General features: G+C 39.7%; 2 protein-coding genes across 6 annotated transcripts in view; one reads left to right on the top strand and one right to left on the bottom strand.

The window, feature by feature from the left end:
• Positions 1-7: 7 nt before the first annotated feature.
• Positions 8-16,445, top strand: TSLIG2 (tRNA splicing ligase complex subunit 2). 2 transcript variants are annotated; one of them, XM_090281869.1, is made up of 6 exons: positions 8-194; positions 2,098-2,264; positions 6,028-6,154; positions 6,281-6,403; positions 8,297-8,371; positions 16,002-16,445. In XM_090281869.1, the coding sequence occupies exons 1-5, from the start codon at positions 96-98 to the stop codon at positions 8,351-8,353; spliced, it is 573 nt and encodes a 190-aa protein (XP_090137995.1). In that variant the 5' UTR covers positions 8-95; the 3' UTR covers positions 8,354-8,371; positions 16,002-16,445. The 2 variants fall into 2 exon arrangements, with proteins under 2 accessions (XP_090137995.1, XP_090137994.1); XM_090281868.1 differs by having other exon boundaries at positions 9-194; positions 6,028-6,403.
• A 16-nt stretch (positions 16,446-16,461) lies between these two features.
• Positions 16,462-21,516, bottom strand: part of FHL2 (four and a half LIM domains 2) — a 68,637-nt gene continuing 63,582 nt past the window's right edge. For all 4 annotated transcript variants that reach the window (XM_090281866.1, XM_090281865.1, XM_090281864.1 and 1 more), the window contains 2 exons: positions 21,322-21,508; positions 16,462-17,080 (listed from right to left, as the gene is read on the bottom strand). In XM_090281866.1, the coding sequence (XP_090137992.1) occupies positions 16,929-17,080; positions 21,322-21,508 (339 nt within the window). In that variant the 3' untranslated portion in view covers positions 16,462-16,928. The remainder of the gene's footprint in view (positions 17,081-21,321; positions 21,509-21,516) is intronic.

The raw sequence follows: 21,516 nt of genomic DNA, 5'->3' as shown, positions 1-21,516 counted from the left end.
GACAACACAAGTGAGTCCCTGCCCAAACGTCACTTCCGGGTCGCTTCGCTCGCGGAGCCTCGTGGGTAGCCAGCCGGGGTCTCCTGGCGACGACGATGGCGGGGGATGTGGGCGGTCGCAGCTGCACGGATTCGGACCTGCTGCTGCACCCGGAGTTGCTGTCCCAGGAGTTCCTTCTCCTCACGCTGGAGCAGGTCGGGCCGCCTGGGCGGGTGGGCCTGGTTGGAAGAGGTGGTTGGGTCGGAGCCCGCCCCAAGTACCCTCTGGGGGCGGACACACCCGCTGCCGTCGCTCCTCCCGCCTGGTTACCGCGACGGACCTGGTCTCTCCACACCCCCATCCGGAAAAGAGACGTCCTTAGCGTATCAGGAGTTCCTGGGAATTAGGACTTATCTGTTTGGGTTGTGGATGGCTCTCAAAGAAGAGACTAGGAGACACCCCCCCCCCCCCCCCGCGGCCTGTATGTAAGCGAGGGCCTGAGGAAGAGAGGGACTGGGGAAGAATCAGAAGAATGGAAATGAAGGGTGGTCATCAGACCTGCCAGGGTTGGAAAGCATCGGAAAAATCTTCCATTTTCCGCTCTCACCTCGATTAAAGATGAGGAAACTGAGTCCCAGAGACATGAAGTGCGGTAAATGCGGTAACTGATGCAGCCAAGGAGGAGAATTCGGGGTTCCGGGCTCTCAATGTAGCGTTTGCTTTTTTTCAGCTAATGTGGCCTCTGATAGACGAAAAAGAACACGAAAAGTGATCAAATTTGTTTAAAGTGGTAGAGAATTACAGAATGTTTCCTTGGGGTTTCCTGTAGCACGTTTTATTTTTCTTGTGTTTACCCTTCAGTACTGTATTCTTTGTCAAATTTTATCAAGCCCCTCTATTAAGTCGATTATTTTAGCGATGTCAGTTACCTTTCGCTTGTGTTTCTCAAACTTTTTAGTCACCCACGGCTTCTTAAAACACATATTGCTGGGCTTCATCACATCTGGGTGTCATCTGAAAATTGCATTTTTAACAAGTTCTTGCCCTTGTTTCAGGTACCACAGTTTGAGCACCTCTGCCCTTGAGCAGTGCTTCCCGAAGTAACCTGCCAATTAATTCTCCGGGAATGTTGTCTAAGAGAACCTTCAGGGTTTCCACATATCTCTGAGTTAGTACAGGGTGAAAATTGACAATACAGGACCATCTGCTATAAGAGAGTAATGTAAAATTTGTGCTTTTCAGTTTTGAAAGGAAAAGAAAAAGGGAGTGGGGGAAGTTTAAGAGGGGACATAGATTGGGTTTGTTTTGTCAGTTTTACTAAACACAAATGTTTCCAGGACTTTCGGAATTGCAGTTGAGGAGGCCATGATCTCGTTTCCATCCTCATTTTCCTTCATAAATCCAAACTCTATCTGTAGCCAGTCCTGTGCCTCATGCTATAGTTTTCCATGATGTTGAGAACAGACTGGAAAAGGAGGGAGGATGAAGTGATTTAGATGGGGAGGGTTAGCAGTGACTGGGAGCTTCTGAAGACACGAGGGGTAGCTTTAATGATGTACTGTTTCCAGTATGGTCATCTGTAACGGGACTGCATTTTTCATAATCAGGGCCATTTGAAATCTTGATATTTATCTTCAATTTAAGAAGCAGTATTAAAGAAACATGGGAAATAATATACAAGGTGAGACCTGTAGCCCACTAATCTGATCATGGTAGTAACACTGATTCCTTTTTTTACAGAATATACTAATTGTTATCATTGTTAGTTTTCTTTTGTTGGGTTTCCCCAGGCAGTCACCCATTTTCAGTTACCTTTATAAATAAGGATGATGCTAACGGAAACAGTCTTATTGCCTGATATATTGGCCGAACACTTGTGGACAGCAGTCCTTGTCACACCAACCATTGTCTTTAAGATGAGGCTGAACCTAATATTTACAGATCTTAATTTCTTTATAATAAATACTGCTTTTTCAGTATTATATAGGACCCTTAAGCATGTGTCTAATTGTGACAGTGGTTTTATAATTTGTTATTTAAGCATCAATGTTTAGGTCGGTATTTGATTAGTTGTTAAAAGAAGGATGTTTTGAAATTACTTTTGTTTCTTTTCCACAGAAGAATATAGCTGTTGAAAATGACATAAGAATAAACAAAGACAATCTTACTGATCTTTATGTTCAGCATGCAATACCATTGCCTCAGAGAGATTTGCCAAAGAATAGATGGGGGAAAATGATGGAAAAGAAAAGAGAACATCATGAGCTAAAAGATGAGACTAAAAGGTACTTTTCAGTGGTTCTTGTTTTCATCTCATGTAACTAAACAATTTTACTCCCCGCCCCCAGGTAAATTTGGGTTAAAAATATTTCATTTACTCAACAACTACTTATTGAGCACCAGGCACTATGTGTATACCATGAATAAAACTGAAAAAATTCCCTGCTTATATTTTAATTGGAAATACCATAATAAAAAAGTTAAGTAAAGTATATGATATGTTGCATGGTGACAGACGCTAAGGAGAAGAGAAAGGAGTGAGAGTGATTACAGTTTTAGGTCAGGTAGGCAGGAACAACCTCACTGAGAAATGCCATTTCAGTAGAGAGACCTAGAAAGTAGAGAGCAAGCTATTGTAGCATGCCAGGCAGAATACGAGAATTGGGCTCAGAAGTGTGTCCATCACATCACCAACCACAAAGAGCCCACCAGGGCAGGAGTGGAGAAGCTCAAAGGGATAGAGGGGGAAGAGGTTAATTGGGAGTGAATGGAGATTGTCCAGTCGTGTAAAGCTTCGTAAGTTATTGTGAGAAATTTGGCTTTACTGTTGAGGTGAGTAGGCATTGGAGGATTTTGAGCAGTGTGATGACACCATCTGATGTACGTTTTAACAGGATCTTGCTGGCTACTGTACTGAAAAGTGATTTAAGGTGGGGGAGGGGAACAGGGAAACCAATTAGGAACTGCAGTAATCCAGGCAATAGATGGTCGTGACTTCGACTGAGGTAGTAGTGGACTTGGTAAGAAGTGGTTGGGGTTAAGGTGTATTTTAGAGGTAGCCCCAACAACATATGCTGAATTGTGAGGGAAAAAAAAGAAGTAAAACTCTAAGGTCTCGAATAATATAGAAATGAAGAGACTGGTATATGTAGCTTCAGGGACACTTTAAAGTTTTTAAATTTCAGAAAGTTGTTTATAAAACCACCAGAAAATGAATTTCCCTTTTAAAGTTACATTTGCTCGATGAGTGTGGTTAGTTAATGGCAAAGTATCCAAAGACCCCTAAGTGGACTAGTTACTTCACCTATGTCTTTTATTGCAAGTGGTGCTGTTGATTAATTACTGAGTTTCCTTTTAGAGCCTTCTGTTTGTAAGGTATTATCCTGGGCAGTGCACTAATGACAGTGGATGAAGATGGGATGAGAGGGCAGGAGTGAGGGAGAATGCTAATTCTGAGTTGATTCATGGTTTCGATCTCTAGTTATGAAGAAAGAAAGAAAACTCATGATTGATAGGGAGATTTTTCCCCGAAGAGTAGAACAGTTGAAGAGTGCAACATATATGCTCAGAGTCTTTTGGAAAGTAAATAAATGTACATTCTCGCTTTTGATGAGGAACACATTCAATTCAGATTGAACATCATTTTAGCTTGGTGGTTGCATGTTGGTACAGGCTGTGTATTAGTGTTAATTGCATAAATTATGGATTACGCTGTATGTGTCTTTAATTTACTTCTGTTGACTATTACTAGAAGTATTTTCTTCTTTATCTGCACATTCAGGCACATTGTCCTAAGCAGAGCTTTCAATCCTGTTATACTTTACTTCATATGACAATCCCTTTTTTTGGTCCCTCGATGTCATTTTGTAAAGGATCTTTGGCTCTGTTTTTAAAAATCACAATTCGACTCTTGTACCAGAACATTAAAGCTGGAAGGATCTAAGAGATCATCAGATGTTGTTGAATTGCCCATTGTTTTATCTCTGAAGGAACTGAGCTCTGGAGAAATGTTGTGGCATGTCCCAGGTGACGCAGAGCTAAGACCAGATCATTATTCAAACTTGAATGTCCTCTTGAATTTTAGATTGAACTCTCATACACTGATGCACCCTATTCACAGTTCTTCTTTTTCCCTTCTGCAATGGCAGAGGGTGTATAGTGAGCTTGCTTTTCATCTTCTACCAAATGATTGTCAGTGGTGACCCAAGAATTGGTGAGTTCGGCCAATCAGCTGGGATCTGGTTAAAATACAGATTCTGAATTTTTCACAAGGTTCCCAGGTGCTGCTGATGCTGCTGGTTGGTGGACCACACTTGGACTAGCAAGTCTGAAGTTCTTTTGACATGTTTAATTAAAAGGTTTTTATCATAAATCTCTTGTTTGACTTGAGGTATAATGAGTAATGAATGAATGCTTTTATTATCTTTACGATTAAAAGTGGAAATTAGATTTTCAGAAGCTAGATCTGATGACTTGCCAAATTTTAAAATTAAAATTAAATAAATGTTATAGTTAGTTTAGAAAATGCTGATCCAATTAAAAAATGTGTAAAGGACCTGGACACTTGTAGAAGACATCAGATAAATGAAAAGATGTTCAACTTCACTAGCTATTAGGGAAATGCAAATCAAAACTACAGTGAGATACCACCTCACACCTATTAGAATGGCTGTTATCAACAAGACCAGAATTAACAAGTGTTGGGAGAGGTTGTGGAGAAAAAAGCAAACCTCATTCACTGCTGGTGGGAATGTAAACTGGTACAGCCACCATGTAAAACAGTATGGCAGTTCCTCAAAAACTAAAAATAGAATTACCATATGACCCAGCAATCCCTCTTCTTGGGTATCCACCCGAAAAACTTGAAAATGTTTATTCGCAAAGATACATGCACCCCTGTGTTCATCGCAGCATTATTCACAGTGGCCAAGACATGGAGACAACCAAAGTGTCCTTCAATAGAGGATTGGATAAAAAAGATGTGGTACATATATACTATGGAATATTACTCAGCCATAAGAAAAGATGAAATACTGCCATTTGCGACAACATGGATGACCTTGACAATATTATGCTAAGAGAAATAGGTCGGTCAGAAAAAGCTAAGAACTGTATGATTTCACTAGTGGGATATAAAACAGAAACTCAGAGACACAGATAGACAACAGTATGGTAACTACCAGAGAAAAGGGGGTTGGAGGGTCAAATATATGGTGATGGAGGATGGTGACTTAGGTTGGTGTGCACATGGTGGAGTATACAGACCATGTGTCATGGTGATGTGTGCTTGAAATCTGTATGACCTTGTTAACCAATGTCACTTTAATTTTTTTTTTTTTTAAAGGAAAATATCTTGGCTTTAGAGACCTTAATGAATGGAATAGAATGTTCTATATCATTGTATATAGACTGCCACTGTGGTAGTCTTGGTATAGTTTTGTTGTTGTATTTTCATATTCTTCATCTGTCAATGCTGCAGGCCCTTGACTAAACTCTGGAGATTACATGTTAAATAAAAATTGTCATGATCCATGCCTTCACATGGCCTTCGTGAACCATAGCAGGTGCTGTTAAGTATGTACATGGGAAGGATGGCAGGCTTGGACAGTAAATACACTGCATAGGTCAGGGAGCAATGCGGGGGGAATGGGCAGCTTCCAGTGCCTGATTCTGGAATCAGAGGCTAGCAAGGTCCCAGTCTTGGAATAGTTTTGTAATTTATTATGCTTTATAAATAACAATACATAATCAAAATAACCCTATCGATAAGATGGCAATTTTTAAAAATTAAACAAAAATTTTTTAGTTACTAGGAAATTCTGTTTTAAGTTCTAGGGTTATTTGGTAGGTTGATGTTTTAAAAATAACTTGTGCATACAATAAAGCTGTCTTTAAATTTCATGTCAATATTTAAGGCACTAGAAAATTATCATTTAGATTTGTCTTACCAATAAAATTTTTTTGGTCATTGTTTGTCTTAACTGTATTCTAGTAACTGCTTTGCTATTCCAGATGGTATATTTCACGAATGCATCTCTTTCATTTTAGGAGTAGCACTGTAGATATGTTAAAGAAAAGACCCCTCATTGTGTTTGATGGAAGTTCAACAAGTACAAGCATAAAAGTGAAAAAGACAGACAATGGAGATAATGATCGACTCAAGCTTCCCTCTCAGGCAAGCGTTACCAGTAATGCCTTTCGAAAATTATCAAATTTTTCTTCAAGTGTTTCACACCTAATCTTGTCTTCCAATTTGCCTATGAACAATAAAATGGAACACAATAATAATGACACTAAACAGAACCATGACTTAACGCATAGGAAAGGTCCTTTGGGACCTGTGAAGTTGCCGCCCTTGTACCCCGTGGGAACTACTCCCGTGAAGTTAAAGCGAGCTGCTCCTAAGGAAGAAGCCGAGGCAGTGGTGAGTGCGAGGGGTTTCCGTGCCCCTAAGAGATGGGAATGATACCTGGGCAGTCAGCTGTGCTGCAAGCTGTTCTTTACCCCTTACGTGGTCTGTCTTATTTTTACATCTCATTTCTCATGTGTTTGAATCCAGAATATTAAAATCCATGGTGATAAACTAATGCTTTTTCAAAAGTGCATGCAGTTATTTTTTCTCCTTAAAATGTGTAGAGAGAAAAAGTCTCTTAGGCACTTAAACTAGATTTTTCTCATTTGAAGCCTTTAAGTATCTTAGAACTAAAAGAAAGAAGTATTCTTTTGTTATCAAGACTCAGCATGTTAAATAATTTGTGCAGAGTCACACATTTAAGTGGCATTACAGAGCCTGATCTTTGTTTTGCACTTACCTTAAAACCACACTGGAGTCTAGGATTTACCACTTGCCTCCCTTGCCCCTCAAATATTTCTACCCGTGGAGAGATAGAGGATGTTTGGGGGAATCTACTATGTTGTGTTCCTCTATACTTAAGCATTTAGATGCTTGAATTTTATATGCTGGCAAAGTTGATAGTTACACTATTTAATTATGAGATTATATAAACATCCGGCAGTTTTATAGACTTTATTCCTTGTCTTAGTCCTTTCAGGCTGCTATAACAAAAAACCATTGTCCGGATGGCTCAAGCAACAAGCATTGATTTTCTTATAGTTCTGGAGGCTGGGAAGTCCAAAATTAAAGCACTGGCAGATTCAGTGTCTGGTGAGGACTTACGTCCTGGTCCTTAGACAGCTGTCTCTCACCTCACATAGCAGGAGGGGCAAGGGAGGCCTCTGGGGGCTCTTTTATAAGGGCACTAATCCCATTTGAGAGGGCTCCACTCTCATGACCTAATCACCCCAAAGGCCCCACTTCCAAATAGCACATTGAGGGTTAGGTTTCAACATACAACTTTGAGAGAACACAAACATTCAATCTATAGCACATTCCTATAGTATATACTTTATCTTCAAATTGTATGTCAAAGGGATCAAAACCCAGAGTAGTTCAAACATTCTAAAATAGATCCTGGAAAAAGAAAGCTACCCTGTACTGGACCAGACCTAAGTTCTTATAGTTGTTGAATCCTTTTAGCAATCCTGTGAAATAGGCACAATAGGTATTCCCATTTCACAGATGAGAAAACAGAAGGTTAGATAATTTAAATAGACTTGTCCAGGGTTCCAGAGTTAATAAGGAGCCAAACTGCAGTTAGAATTCAGGTCTATTTGGCCCCAGAACATGAACTTCTTATGACACCATGCTGCCTCCACACGTGCTGCAGTCGCCTCTGTGGGAAAGATGACGGGGGTGTCAATAGGAGTGGGAAGAAGAATCCACCTCAAATATTACAACACGGAGTGAACTTCAAGGATTTTTTTTTTTTTCCAATCTCTGAGAAAACATTCTACTCAGGAAATCTTTACTCTGAGAGTTTTTCTTTTTCTTTCTTTTTTTTTTAAGCAATATTATTTTGTGTTAAGATCTTGATTGTGAGATTGAGGGAGGACATGGGCTAGGAAGGGAGGAAGCAGTGGTTCTCAACTCTGAGTGTACCTTAGGATCCCCTAAAGGAGCTTCCAGAAAAATCAAACAAAGATCGGAGCCTCATCCCTGCTGTCTGGATTCTAATCTAATTGGTTCTGGGATAGACCGAGGTCTGGACATCTTTGTAAAATGCCCTGGGTGATTCTAATATGCAAACATTTGAGAACCACAGCTGGGAAAATGGTAGCTAATCTTTTCCCACCTGAGAGCAGTAGTGATCTACTATTTGTATGTTAAGTGTTCGACCTTGGTGGTTAAGAATGTTCATTTCAGTTATTCTCTAACATTTTTGTAAGTATAAATTGATTGCTGTTCATGTCTTTTCAGAATAATCTGAAGCCCCCAGAAGCAAAGAGGAAGATACAACATGTTACATGGCCATGAAGGAGAGTTTCCAAAAATGTAAATATAACTAATTGTAGTTTTCAAACAAGTTCTCATTTATTAACAGCATTTACAGAGATCTTGATTATTTTGAAACTTTCTTAAGAGGTTTAAAATTAGGTTCAGAAGAATAGTCTTTCCTTTCCCTCCCTCCCTGCCTGCCTGCCTTCTTTTAAAAGAAAAAAGAAAATTGCCTTTTATTCCCTGATTAGGAAAGAATTTCTTTTTAAATGAATGGCTTAGTATAAATCATTCATATTGACCTTAGTCAAATCAGTAAGCTACAAATCTGGTATAAAACATCTGATGAATTTTAGGAATTATTCTCAATAGTCTTATTTCAATCTTTGGAGAACTTTGAGATTTTTTTAAAAACTCAAATATTTCAGAAGGTCACTATTTTTTTTCTTTTCCAAGCAAAAGAATATAACAGTTCATTGCAGTATTTTAGTAAATACTGCCAAAGTCATCCATAAGGTTCACCAACAAAAGCATATTTGCAGTGCTGCCAATAAACTACTCAGAATATACAAATAAAACTGCTGGTCTCTTAAGTGCTTGCTGTTGCTCCTTACCTTGAAGTTAGGACAGAATTGATTTCTAAGGGCCGACTAATTAGTGTCACCCCAGGTCCACCTGTAGAACATTCTTGTCATGCGGCAGCCTTGCCACCTCCTTTTGATGAGCAGTCTGAGCTCACTCTGTGAGCCCAGGCTTCTCTCCCTCCTAGGATCATAGTGAGGCTGACTTTAAAAATCTCCAGGTGTAGCAGCCGGGTTAGAGGTGGTACCTGTTGGCAGAAAGTTTAGTGAACAGGAAGAGGGGATAGCATTCTAGAATTTAAGAGAGTCCAGGAAGTATGGCAGTGAAGGGGAAACTTCAGTGATGTGGAACAGGCAAGGAGAGGAGGAGGAGGTACTGAAGTCAGAAGTCAGTGCAGTGACGGCAGAGAGTGTATGTACCAGTTAGCCAAGGTCTGTGCTGGTGTAACATGGACAGCTTTTCACTGGGCTGTCAAACAGACATACCTACTAAGGTTTTGTGTTTGTGTGAAGGTGGTATTATTCCAACTGTGTAATTGAAGTCGTTGGGAAAATGGGATTCAAACATATATTTGTGAGTTGTAGTGTCTATTTTTCTGCTGTGTGTTTCTAACCAAGTGCAAGAATACTTTATACCTTTTCCCTTGTATGATTGATCTTCAAATTGGAGTTTGTCTTTTCAATACTTTGTGAGCAGTCTCATTCCTATTTACATTTGTTAAAACAAGCGTTTTAGTTCAGCTATTGAATAGCCTTACAAAATGTTAATTCAGCCTTGCAGGTAAGTACTGTATTAAAACTTTAACCCTGTAGTTTTCAGTCGTTCTGCCCTTATCCAGACTCTAAATCTGTACACACAAAAACAAAATGGATGCATACTAAGTGTTAACAGAGATTGCTAATGTTATGGTATATTGTTAAATATATAGTTATCTGCTGGGCTGACGTATGTAATATTGTTGAAGGACAAATGTATTCCTATACATAACTATGTTAAAGGAAATTTTGAAAAGTGCAGATTTTAGGGTAGAGTGACAAATTATATTTTATATTCAGTTGTCCCTTTTGCTTTCATCTGCATTTCTCTCAGTTAAGAGAGAATGGCCATTTGACAGTTTTAAGTCAGTAGAAACTTACTTTTAGTTACTCAAAATTAATTTTTAATTTGTATATTTAACTTACAAAGTAGGTTGGTGATAACAGCTGAACTGTGTAACGTTGTTGCTTCAAATTGAAGTTATATTATGAACATTCAGAATCAGTGCTCATATGGCAGCATATTCTTGAGCTATTTTGAGTTGGAAATGTGGAGAAGAGCTAAACCATGCACTATGTATTACATATACCAATATCCTAGAGCGCTGTGCCCTTCTCAAGGTGCAGAGGTACAGCTTGTCTTCAGTGTCTCTCCACATACTGAAGCCTGCCCAAGGATGGGGACCTGAAGCAGATGTGTTGGGAATCTTATATTTGGAAGTGTTGCATTGGGGAGCTTTGAAGTTGAGAAGGACTTGATTTGAATGGCTAACAACTTCAGAATCCTTTTTACTTACTAACATGGGTTACTATTGCTGCTCTTGATTCTATATTCCAGTAAAGCCAGTTTTTCTTATTATTGGGTTAGGAAAGTGAATGGCACTTGAGTCAGTGAGTGGCTTCTGAGGTGCAGTTACAGGCATTTTATCATTTCCTGCCATTGGCAGGTGGTCTTATTTTTTCCTTCCCCTTCCTCTTTGTCCCTCGTTTTCCTTTTTCTTGTCCTCCTTTCCCATATTTTCACTTTCTTTGCTTTCACCTCCTTCCTCCTTTCTATAGATCCTAAGCTTCAGACTTAGGTTTGCAAGTCATATTGCTTGGTCCTGCTCATTCACTGGGGTCAGGGGAGGGGGGTGGATAGGCTAAGCCCCAGTCCTCTTATGTTTGAGGGATCATAGACTGCTGCATGAGTTCTGGAAAGTCTCAAGGCTGTGCAGAGCCAGGGCACGAAATTGCTTCCCAATGGCTATAAAGGCTGTGCAGTTTTCCAAAATAGCTTTATTAATCTAGGCAGCATCCAGGCACTTTGGAAAGTTGGTTCAACTACTGCTATGAGACCATAATATTTTTGCTAGTGTTAAAATTCTTCAGAATTGTAATTATTATTTGAAATAATATTTTGGTTGACTTAAGTTTTCAAAGATGATACTGAAACTGATGTAGAGACTCATTCAATAGCAATGATCTTTTAAAACTTACATTAAGTGAAACTGCCAGTAGATTAAATAACATGTATGTAAGAGCTTCCTCTATTCACTACTGTGCAACTTCAGTGATTTTTAGAGGCTACAAAATGGTCAAAATGTTAAGTGTGTTCTTTTATTAAATGCTTGTGCAGTTTTTGTAATTCAGTACAGAAAGTTTAACCTTGTAATGTACATTTTTTTGTATGTAAAAAGTCTTTTAAGTAGCCATATCCTTATTTAAATAAACTGAATAAAATTATTGAGTAAGTCTGTCATTCTTAAATAAAATGGAAAAATACTCTAATGACTTGATCTCTTTTTATTTGAGTAAACTGTATTGAAAGGTGTCATTTTTTATGGTAAAACCTTCTGTACCTGGATTCATTGGGCTCAGGCATGATTCCAGTAGTCCACCCACATCTTGGGGCCTCTGCTGTGGAGGGGAGCTTGGCTAGAATGGCCTGGTGTTCAGGACGTCTGGTGCTACAGGGGCTGACACATTGACTGCCACACGCTTGGAGAGATGGAAACAAGTCTCTGAACCTCATCTCTTGTAAGCTTTCTTTCCTGGGAGAAACCAGAGATTCAGTTGAGGGCTTATTTGTGTTTAGGCGATCTTAACAAAGTTAATTTCAAAACTGGTATCTTAATGTTGGATAGTGAGGCTCTAAATTAGCTAACTTGGAAGAGCCTCAGGTAATCTCTACCTTGAGCTTAAAAAGTAGATCCTTGATTTTTTTTGTCTGGACAGAGACCAAAAATATGTTATTTCCATTTAGATTTTTACTAAAGTGTTTTCTACTAACTGAAGCAATCTGCTCTGTCAGTTGTTATACTTGGTTGTCTTCTGTATTGTGGCAGAAAAAAATAAAGGTGTGAATTAAGTTCCTGCTCCTAAAGAGAAGACAGGCAAGTGAACAGTGAATAATGGATAATTCTAATGAGAGAAAGAAAATGAAGCCTAATTACGGAATAGGGATGGGGAAGGTAAGGTGAGAAACTACTTAAAACATAGTGGTTGGGAAAGGCCTCTTTAAAAATTTTAAGGGGCAACAGCTATGGAAAGCTTTTAGGAAAAAGCATCCTACACATGGTAGATTGTGATTAAGCAAGTGCTGCTTCTGTCACTCGTGGGCACCTGCTGCCGCCACGATGGGCAAAGGCTGGCTAGAAAAGTATGTCCCAGCTGACAACGTCCATCCCCAGTCTAGCTGTGGGTGACCAACCGCACCGAAAGCCCAGGGCAGACCAGTTCGGATAGCTGACTCACAGAATCATGAATAGGACGGGGGTTGTATTAAGCCACTAAGTGTTGGGGATGATTTGCTACCCAGACATCAGACTCAACAGTGAAGTGAAAACTCCCAAGTTTTAATAGGTTTTTAGAATAAAATGACTGGTGATGCTCAGATCAGTGAAACTAGGTGGGGAGGGTAGTATAAAATGAAGTCAAAGATAGACAGAAGCCAGATTATGGAGGATCTTAGGCAGGCCATGTCAAGGACTTAGTATTTGGTTCCAACAGAAATTGGAAGCTGTTAGTGGTATTCAGACTTAACCAAGCATTCCGTTGAATCAAAAGATAGGAAGACTGGTTAGTTAAGTGTAAAATAGTAAAAATTTTACCTCTAGTAAAATTAACTAGGTGTTTTGTTTTTTTAGCCATTGGGTAAAATATATTTCATTTTTTATAGTTTTATTTTTTCCATTATAAAATATATTTCTTTGACTAATAATTAAACCTTAGGAGATTGTAAAATACCAGTTATGTTGAAAGATAGTTTTATAAAAACAAGTCTAGTTAAGCCTTCTGTTACATTTATTCATCCCTGCTACATAATTCTTTTAAGTGAATTTTTTAAATATAAACCTTGTAGAGACTTAAGCTTATAGAAATAATGCCAAGGCAGTGCTGAGAGTTTCCTTATACCACACACCCAGTTTCCCCCATCACTGATTTCTGTTTGAGTGCCTTTGTTGAAATGAATCAATATTGATACCTTATTGTTATCTAAAGTCTATAACTTTATTCAGATTTTCTTAGTTTTTACCTAATGTCCTTTTTCTATCCCAGAATACCACCTTCCCTTTAGTCCTCATAATAACTCAGTAGACTCATATGGGCTGTGACATTTTCTCAGACTCTTCTTAAGTTTTTCATAACCTTGACAGTTTTGGAGCATATTGGTTAGGTTTTTGTAGAAAGTTCCTCAACTACTTGTCCTGGAAGTGTTCCCTGCTATAGATACCCTTCCCCTGTGCTCTTACAACATAGCTCAATAAAACACATCCCACTGTAAAAACTACTACTACTACTAAGTCAAAAGCACCATAGAGTTGACAGACAAAAACCTAGAGACCACAAGAACTGGGCACAGTAGGCCATTTATTTGATGTGCTATTGAACACAATGTGTTGTAAAGGAGAGAAGACTTGAGTCCTTCACCCCACAAGATGGGAAACCTAGTAGCTATCACCCCAAAGAGCACCTGTTCCATGTAATAAAGGTGAAGGTGTAAATCTGCCCTGCTGAGGGAGGGAGGGAAGAGCTAAAAAAAAGAAGAACAAGAAAGGGGAAGAAGAAGGGACACAGTGGGGTGGAGGCTGGAAGTAACCAAGCAGGTGCTCGTACAGATTTGCAGCCAAATTTTACACCCCCAGGACGGCGAAGGAAACACAGGAGGTGACTTACTTGGAAGTAGTGCCAGTCTGGTGGTGTTCCAGGCCCATGGCAGAGGCAATGGAACTCCTCTGCAGGAAGACACTGCTTCGAAGCCTCGGGAAACACAGATAATTTTATAAAGGCGGTGACTAGCACAAGTCAGAATTATCCAAGCATACAAGGAAACTAAGTACCAAGTATGAGATGCAGTAGTAACATCAGGTGGGAGAGACTGACCCCCAAAGCCTTCCTGTATTAGAATAATCAAGTAAAGATAAGCAACTTTGCTTGCCATGTGTAAAGGGAAAAAGCAAACTTTGCATTAACTGTCCAGTGTAAGAAACTATAAAAAGTGTATAACATATTTTTATTTTTATTGAGATAAAATATTGAAGTTTAAAATACATAACTCAGTGAAATTTCATGTGTGTGTGTGTGTGTGTGTGTGGTCATCACTACCCTGATCATGATACAGGGCAAGGATTGGCCAACGTATGTAAAGGGCCAAATAGCACACATTTTAGGCCTTGTGGCTACAGCATGTGCAGATGAATACAACTACAAAGGAAAGCAGGGAGTGGGCAGGATTTGGCTCCCGGGCCACAGTTTGCCAACCCTAATACAGAACATGTCCAGCATTCCAGACAGTTCCCTCCTGTCCCTTCCCACACAGAGAAGTGACCACTATTCTGACTTCCATCTCCATAGTTGAGTTTTACCTGCTAACATTTGTTTTACGCATTTCATGTATGTGTTTTATTTCACAGTTTAATAAAAGGCCGTGTTCATAAAATGGCTTATCACAGAACTGCATTATTTTAGAGCCACTCAGAATATTTGTTGAACGTCATGATTTCCAACTGGTAGAGGGGAGGGGTAGCGCAGGCTCCCCTGAGATGGATGTGGGGGCCCCAGTCTCAGTTCACTAATTTCAGGATTTTTCCCTTTATTTCTGGTTTTCAGCATTTTGACTCTGATAAGTATGGGTACAGATACCTGCATTTTTCCTACTTTGAATTTGTCGACTTGCTTGGACACTTTTTCATCAAATGTGGCAAGTTTTTAACCATTAATTCTTAAAACATTTTTTCTGTCCCTTTTCTCTCTGTTCTCCTGATATTTGCATTTTGCATATGTTGGTGCACTTAATGGTGGCTCAATTTCTTTCAGGCTCTGTTCATTTTTTATTTCTTTTTTCCGTTTTTCAAATTTTATGATCTTTACTGACCTATCTTCAACTTCACTGATTTTTAAAAGTTATTATATATGTTCCTTTTATTCTTTAAACATGATTTCCTTTAAGTGTTTGAACATGTTCATAATATATGTTCAGCCAGGTCAGAGTTTCTGCTTAAGCACTTTGATCTAATAAGACTTCTGATCTTTGCCAATAACCTGTATACAGCTTGGAGAATGCTTTCAAGTCTGTTCTGCATCCATTCTTATTGCTCCTGAGTGGGTGCAACCCAGTTCATGCCCATAGTCTTCTGGATGCCCCAGGGACAAGTGGAATCCTATGTGGGCTCTTCCTAGCATTCTTTCCCTAGTTTTCTGTTAAATTAGCTAGCGTGCCATTTTGCTTTCTGCTACTAGTATCATGGAGCTACCAGCCCTCTCCTAATTGCTTGCCAACGAGCCCTATTGTTTTTGACAAGTTTGGTAATTTAAGGTTGGATAAGGTCTTGTGTATCTGTGGTTTTAGTAAGGAACAGGTAAGATGTTCTATAATGAAATTTGGAAAGTTTTTTGGAATTCTGCCACTTTTATTTTAAAAAGCATATCTGCAAGAATGCTTTTATTTTTATATTATGAAATAGAAGATGCCAAAACAACTAAAAAAGGCAAAGCCTCAAGCTAACTATTAATCTGGAAGGCCTGTCTCAGACATGATCAAACATTTCTAACAGTAATAGCACTCAGATTAAGAAACTGACTCGATGTGTCCCTGATCAGCATGGATGGGATTTGACTTCCACCAGATTTTTCTATTGCATAGCATATCATTTTATAATATTGCATTGTCTTAGGAAACTAAGGATCAAAGGTTAATATTGTTACTATTCCAAAAAGAGAAATATGCAATGTCCTATCTCATATATTGGCTCAGTGTTTGCAATTGTATAGTCTACTTTCAAAGATGATTTTAGACCACTGCCAACTAGGAACTCAGTATTATCTTTATAGCAGTGATTCTCTTTTTCTCTTTTCTTATTTCTTTTCAGAAATTTACTGGAAGGCTCTCAGTGTGCCCTAGTTGCTCAGGTGTTGAGAATATACTGATGAACAAGATGTCATCTCTGGCCTCAAGGTGCTTGTGTCCTTTTGCAATCCTGCACTTTACAGAAGAGAAGGCAGGTCAGTGCAAGATCCATGACGCTGGGAAAGCTCCGAGCTCTGTCCAGTGACCCCAGCACTGCCTTCATTGTCACCAGCTCATACTCCAGAGCTTCCATGACTGCATCAAGTGCAGAGTATTCAATTCCAAAAAACGGGAGTTTCAGAGAGGGGAACAAAGAGAAGGTAGCAAGGAAGAGGTCATGGTGCTGACCAAAGGCTTTTGAATAAAAGGTGATATGTTTTTAGTTAACACTGACCCAGCCCACCAGAACTAGCACAGCAAACAGTGATCAGTAGAATATACAATAAAGTGTTGTTTATATACAGAACCTTAATACTTAATCATTACTTCACACACTGTGCCTGGATAACTTTATTGTAAGCCATATACTCTTGCTGCAGGCCTTACACAACAGAAAGTTAACACAGTCATAAATACCAACTCTTCTTTACCTTTTGTAGTTTGGAAAACTTCCAAGTTTGTGACATTAATGCACTTAAAAATTAAATATGCAGTGAAAGAAAGATACATTTATAAAGATATTCAAAAGGATTTTTTGCACTTGTATTTGCTTTGCTTGATTATAAAAATTCAAAACCACCTTTCCACCTAAGGTTTCCATAAGGGTTCTTTCCTTCCCTGGGACTTAAGTAGTAAAAAGGATTAAAGGGTTTAAACAAACGTGAGTATCATTGAGAAGCACAAGGGAAAAGTCTTGCTGTGGCTGGTAGAAACCAGAACACAATATTACGTGGTTGAGAAAGAAAATATATAAATCTGTGTGTGTCGCGAGCAGTAATTTGCGCTGACTTCAGATGTCTTTCCCACAGTCGGGGCACAGGATGTCGTCCCTCTCCGTGAGGAAGCCTCGGCCCACCAATGAGAGGGAGCACTTCTTGCAGTTAAAGCAGTCGTTATGCCACTGCCGTTCCTCAAAGGAGATGTACTTGGTGCCGCCAAGTCCTGTTAACAGAAAAAATAACACCAGATGAAGAGAGGAAGGGAATATTGCTAGTTAGACTCAGCTCTGGCACTGAAAAAAGAATACTGGTTTGAGCCATGTCGAAGTTTAGATGTCTGGGTGATGGGATCCATGTAAAAGTCAGACACTATACACAGCCTTGAGGAGCTCAGAAATACCAGAAGAAACAGATCTATAATCTGGCTCCAAAACTAAATGATAATACTGTCATTATAAAGAGCCTGTTGTGTGTATTTGTTTTTCCCACCAGAATGAAACACCGAAACAGGGAGCTGATTTCTCCCTTCCCTTCATCGCATGCCTCATGTCTGGCACCGTCTTGTGATTTTATAAATGAGTTATTAAAAGGGAGGTTGAAGAGGGAAATGTTAATTTTTTCTGGAATGTCCAGGAAAGACCTCACAAAATGTTGTGCGGATGTGGGAGCAGGGGATGGACTTCCCCGCAGAGGGGCTATCGAGAGACTAGCTACAGAAGCAGGAAGTTAGGTGGCAGGAGCTGGGTAAGAGGCAGAGGTTTAGTGGGGCTGGTAGAAGTCAGCGCCGCTAAGAGATGAGACCAGCCTATGAAGACGTGTGGGCTGCAGAGACAACTCTTATATGTTAACCCAAAAAAGCAGAAACACATTTCAATTTGGGTGCTTGGCTCTTGTTTCATAGCTAATTCTTATCAAATGTATAAGGTACACTGGCTGCTTATTACAATATAGTTGTGGTTTGTACTACCACTGAGCCCTCTGAAGTAAAGTGAAATCAAATTCACTTTATCTTAGAATTGGGATAGATTTTGATGAAATTTAGATCATGAATTTCAATTACAAAGAATTCTTTCCAGAAATAATGGTTCAATCTACCATATTAAAAACAAAATAACCACACTGACTACTCCATTGGTAGTAGTTTGAAGTCTCAGACTAGCATGAGAAGTCTAGAATTCATCAAACAGTTAGTTTGGCGAGGTTGACATTAGGCATTAAGTCTTTTTACATGGAGGAGACCTGAAGCCTTAGAGCTTATCCCCCCTCGGCTAGATAGTGACAGGGTTGGGACTTGAACTTGTCCTGTAATGCAAGTTTTTGTGCTCTTTGAAATACCACACCATCTCTGCTATACTAGCAATGCTTTTCAACTCTCTTTTCCTAAATATCTTACAGCTTTAACAGATAAGTTACAATATCGATTGCCTCTAACCCTAGACTCATAAGAGTTATGAAAGGCCTACAGATCAAAGCCCATGCCCTAGCCCTGAGGCAGGGCCAAACTAGTGATTTAGGCTACTGGGTCTCAAACTTTTCTGCATATTTGAAGCTTTAAAACTTGCAGGCCATGGCCAATTAAATCATGACCCAGTCAGCAGTAATTTTTAAACCTCCCCAGGTGTTCTGAATGTGCAGCCAAGTTTGAAAGCCAGTGGTTTAGGCAACACTAACTGGACTTAGGAGCAGGGGCTGCAGAACAGCTAGAAGACACACCACGTACACCTTGTGTTATTGCACGTCACTGTGCTTCACAGGTGTTGTGTTTTTTTATAAATCAAAAGCTAGACCCTTCACCAGCAAAAAGATCACAGCTTACTCTATTGTGATACTCGCTTTATTGTGGTGGTCTAGACTGAACCTGCAATATTGCCAAGGTGTGCCTGTACTTGTTTTTCTTTTTATCACTCTAGTTAACTGAAAAGCCCAAAAGCAGCTAGGATACTCCCCAGCATGTCTGCCATCCATGTTTCTCCTTCCTCTGATAAGTCCTGCTACGCGCTATAGATCTGGGGCAAGGAAAAGCATTGGGAGCAAGAGGATGGAAAGGATGTTAGTGATAGCAGCTGTGCTGGGCAGCTGTCCCAGGTTGAAAGCCTCTTTTTATAAGTCCCACTGTTTCCTTGAAATGATAGCAAAGGGGGCAAGTGATAGATATGAAATCCAAAGACAGGCCCAGGGGAACAAATCCTGCTAAGGGCGAGATGTATGTACAGTAAATTCTTATTATTTGAGGTAGGTCTGTTCTATAGTCACTGTGAGCAATGGATTAGCATATACTGAACCTCTGCTCCTATGAGACATATTAGGTGAGGTTCCTAGGAGCCTCTGGTCACAACATTTCCATCATCAGTACATAACTTTGCTTTATGTCTATTTCTGTTTGAAGACCCTTATTTAATATGTATTGTTGACTCATTAACATTGAACTTATGGCCAACAGCATGGTAACTCAAGCCTGAAGGAAGTTTACTTAATACACAAGGCACCTCACAGCCTTCCTGGGCTCAGGAACTTCAGCACTATCCTTGGGGGCCATTTAAAACAATGAAAATGCCAACCAAAAGCACAAAGAAATGCAAAAAACATGGCACTAAACCAACCATGAAAAGGACCCTTGTTTCCAATATGAGCCAAAACAAGAAGGCAGAGTATCACCTTGTTCCACCTTCACTGGGAAATGTCCGCATCGGGTGACTCAAATTTTCACCGTATTTTTGCATGTCTGTGAATGAGTGCGAAAGCACCATGAGATTTGATTTTGGAGTCACAAACACATGTTGATGAGCAGGTAAATTTGCAAATACGAACTCTGAATAACAAGGATTGAGTGCTTACATCACTGCACAGAAAATTTTGGAAAACATCAATTCAAATTTATTTACGATCATTTAAGTTTTGTTAAGGAAAAGTACTAAATAAGGATCTATTAGAAATGTAATCTAGACTGACAATCTTGTATATGTAGAAATCTAGCTGAAAGTACATTTTCGCTGCAATTTCAAAATTCCTTGGTAAGTTCCTGACCATTAGTCTCTGTATTTCAGACAATTAACTCTCCTCTGTTGGAGTAAAGTTTTCTCCCTGTTTTTCTAGTGTTTTTTCCCCCAGTGCTACAATTGTAATAACTACAATTAACACACATACCTGCTACTTTACATTTAAAAGTGCTTATGTAATTATATTGTTTTATAAAGCTTAATTTTATTACATTTACTTTTACAGAATACTGCAAAACAGCATTAAAGATTAATATATTAGTGCAATAGACTTCATTTTTCCCTCCAAATGCTGTCAAGGGAAATCTGGTATATAAATGACTGTAATTGGATGTCTTAATACAGAATAATTTAAATGCTATGCTTCTTATCATTTCATATGGAAACATGAGCTCTGGACCACATATGAGATAAAAGAATTATTCTAGTGACCTTGGACTTTCTACATCAGGTGAGTTAGGTGAATTTGGTTCTAGACTTAAGGAAAAAGAAAGTCACAAGTGCAGAGAAGGTGTAAAATGTGAAGCCACACAGGAACGCTGTTTAGCCAAGCTGTTTTATGTTGCATACATCTGCCAGCTGCCCTGCGTAGGGCTCAGCTGAATGTGCTGGAGCTGGGAACCCCACATCATGGAACTTCTGTGCCATTGCACAACCTCCCACTCTTCCCTCCCAGCCTCACGTATTGTGTGGCAATACGTGAGGAACATTTAGAAGACTAGTCTGACCAGCCATCTGTTCCCCACACTGAATTTCTCAGCATGTTTCATAGTTTAGTCCCATGCCTGGTCTGCCAGCTAACCAGATTTGGGGCTCTCATTTTGCCTAGCCCTTTAAGGGATATGAAAAACTACCTAGAATGTTGCCCTCTGCCCTTATAAAGCCATGGCCTTGTGGTATAAAAGTCTCTCCAAGATGCAGTGGAGCACCTTTGGGAACCCCATATAGCTGCTAACCCTGAAAATTCGTTTCGTTGTGCTTAGATAGTTGTCATATACTCAACAGACTGCAGTTTGGGAGCTAATACAATTAACAGCAGAAATAAACCTCCTGAGAACGGGCCATTCATACGGTTTTCAGTGATCAGGTGAGTTAGAAGGGAAGCTGTTACCTGTTGAATTTTCCAATGTAACAAGGAGAAGAAAGCAGGAAGAAAAAAAGTTGGCCCAGAACCATTGAGGCCTAAAGAATCTAGGTACACAGGCAGGCCTCATTTTATTGTGATGCACTTTACTGCACCTCACAGACATTAGGATTTTACAAAGTGTAGGCAAGACCATCACCAGCAAAGAGTATGACTCACTTTATTGAGGGGTGGGGTCTGGAATCGATCCCACAATATCTCCAAGGTGTGCCTTTATAAGCAAATTCACATGCTAGAATCTTATACCTTGCTCAACCTTCAAATGGCTACATGAGGGAGAGCAGCAGGTCATGATCCCAAGTGGGGACTCCCGGAGACACTCACCGCTGATGGGGTTGGTGCACCCAGCACACTTCTTGGCATACAAGTCACAGAAGCAGTTCAGGCAGTAGGCAAACTCGTCCCGGGATGTGAAGCGCTGCCCGGACAGCGGCTTCCTGCAGGCTGTGCACACGAAGCACTCCTTGTGCCAGGGCTGCTCCCGGTAAGTGACCCCTCCAGTGGTGATGGGCTGGAGGA

Source organism: Furipterus horrens, unplaced genomic scaffold, assembly GCF_987537825.1.
Source record: "Furipterus horrens unplaced genomic scaffold, mFurHor1.1.pri manual_scaffold_6, whole genome shotgun sequence".
Taxonomy (NCBI): domain Eukaryota; kingdom Metazoa; phylum Chordata; class Mammalia; order Chiroptera; family Furipteridae; genus Furipterus; species Furipterus horrens.
This window is presented reverse-complemented; position numbering and strand designations above follow the sequence as displayed.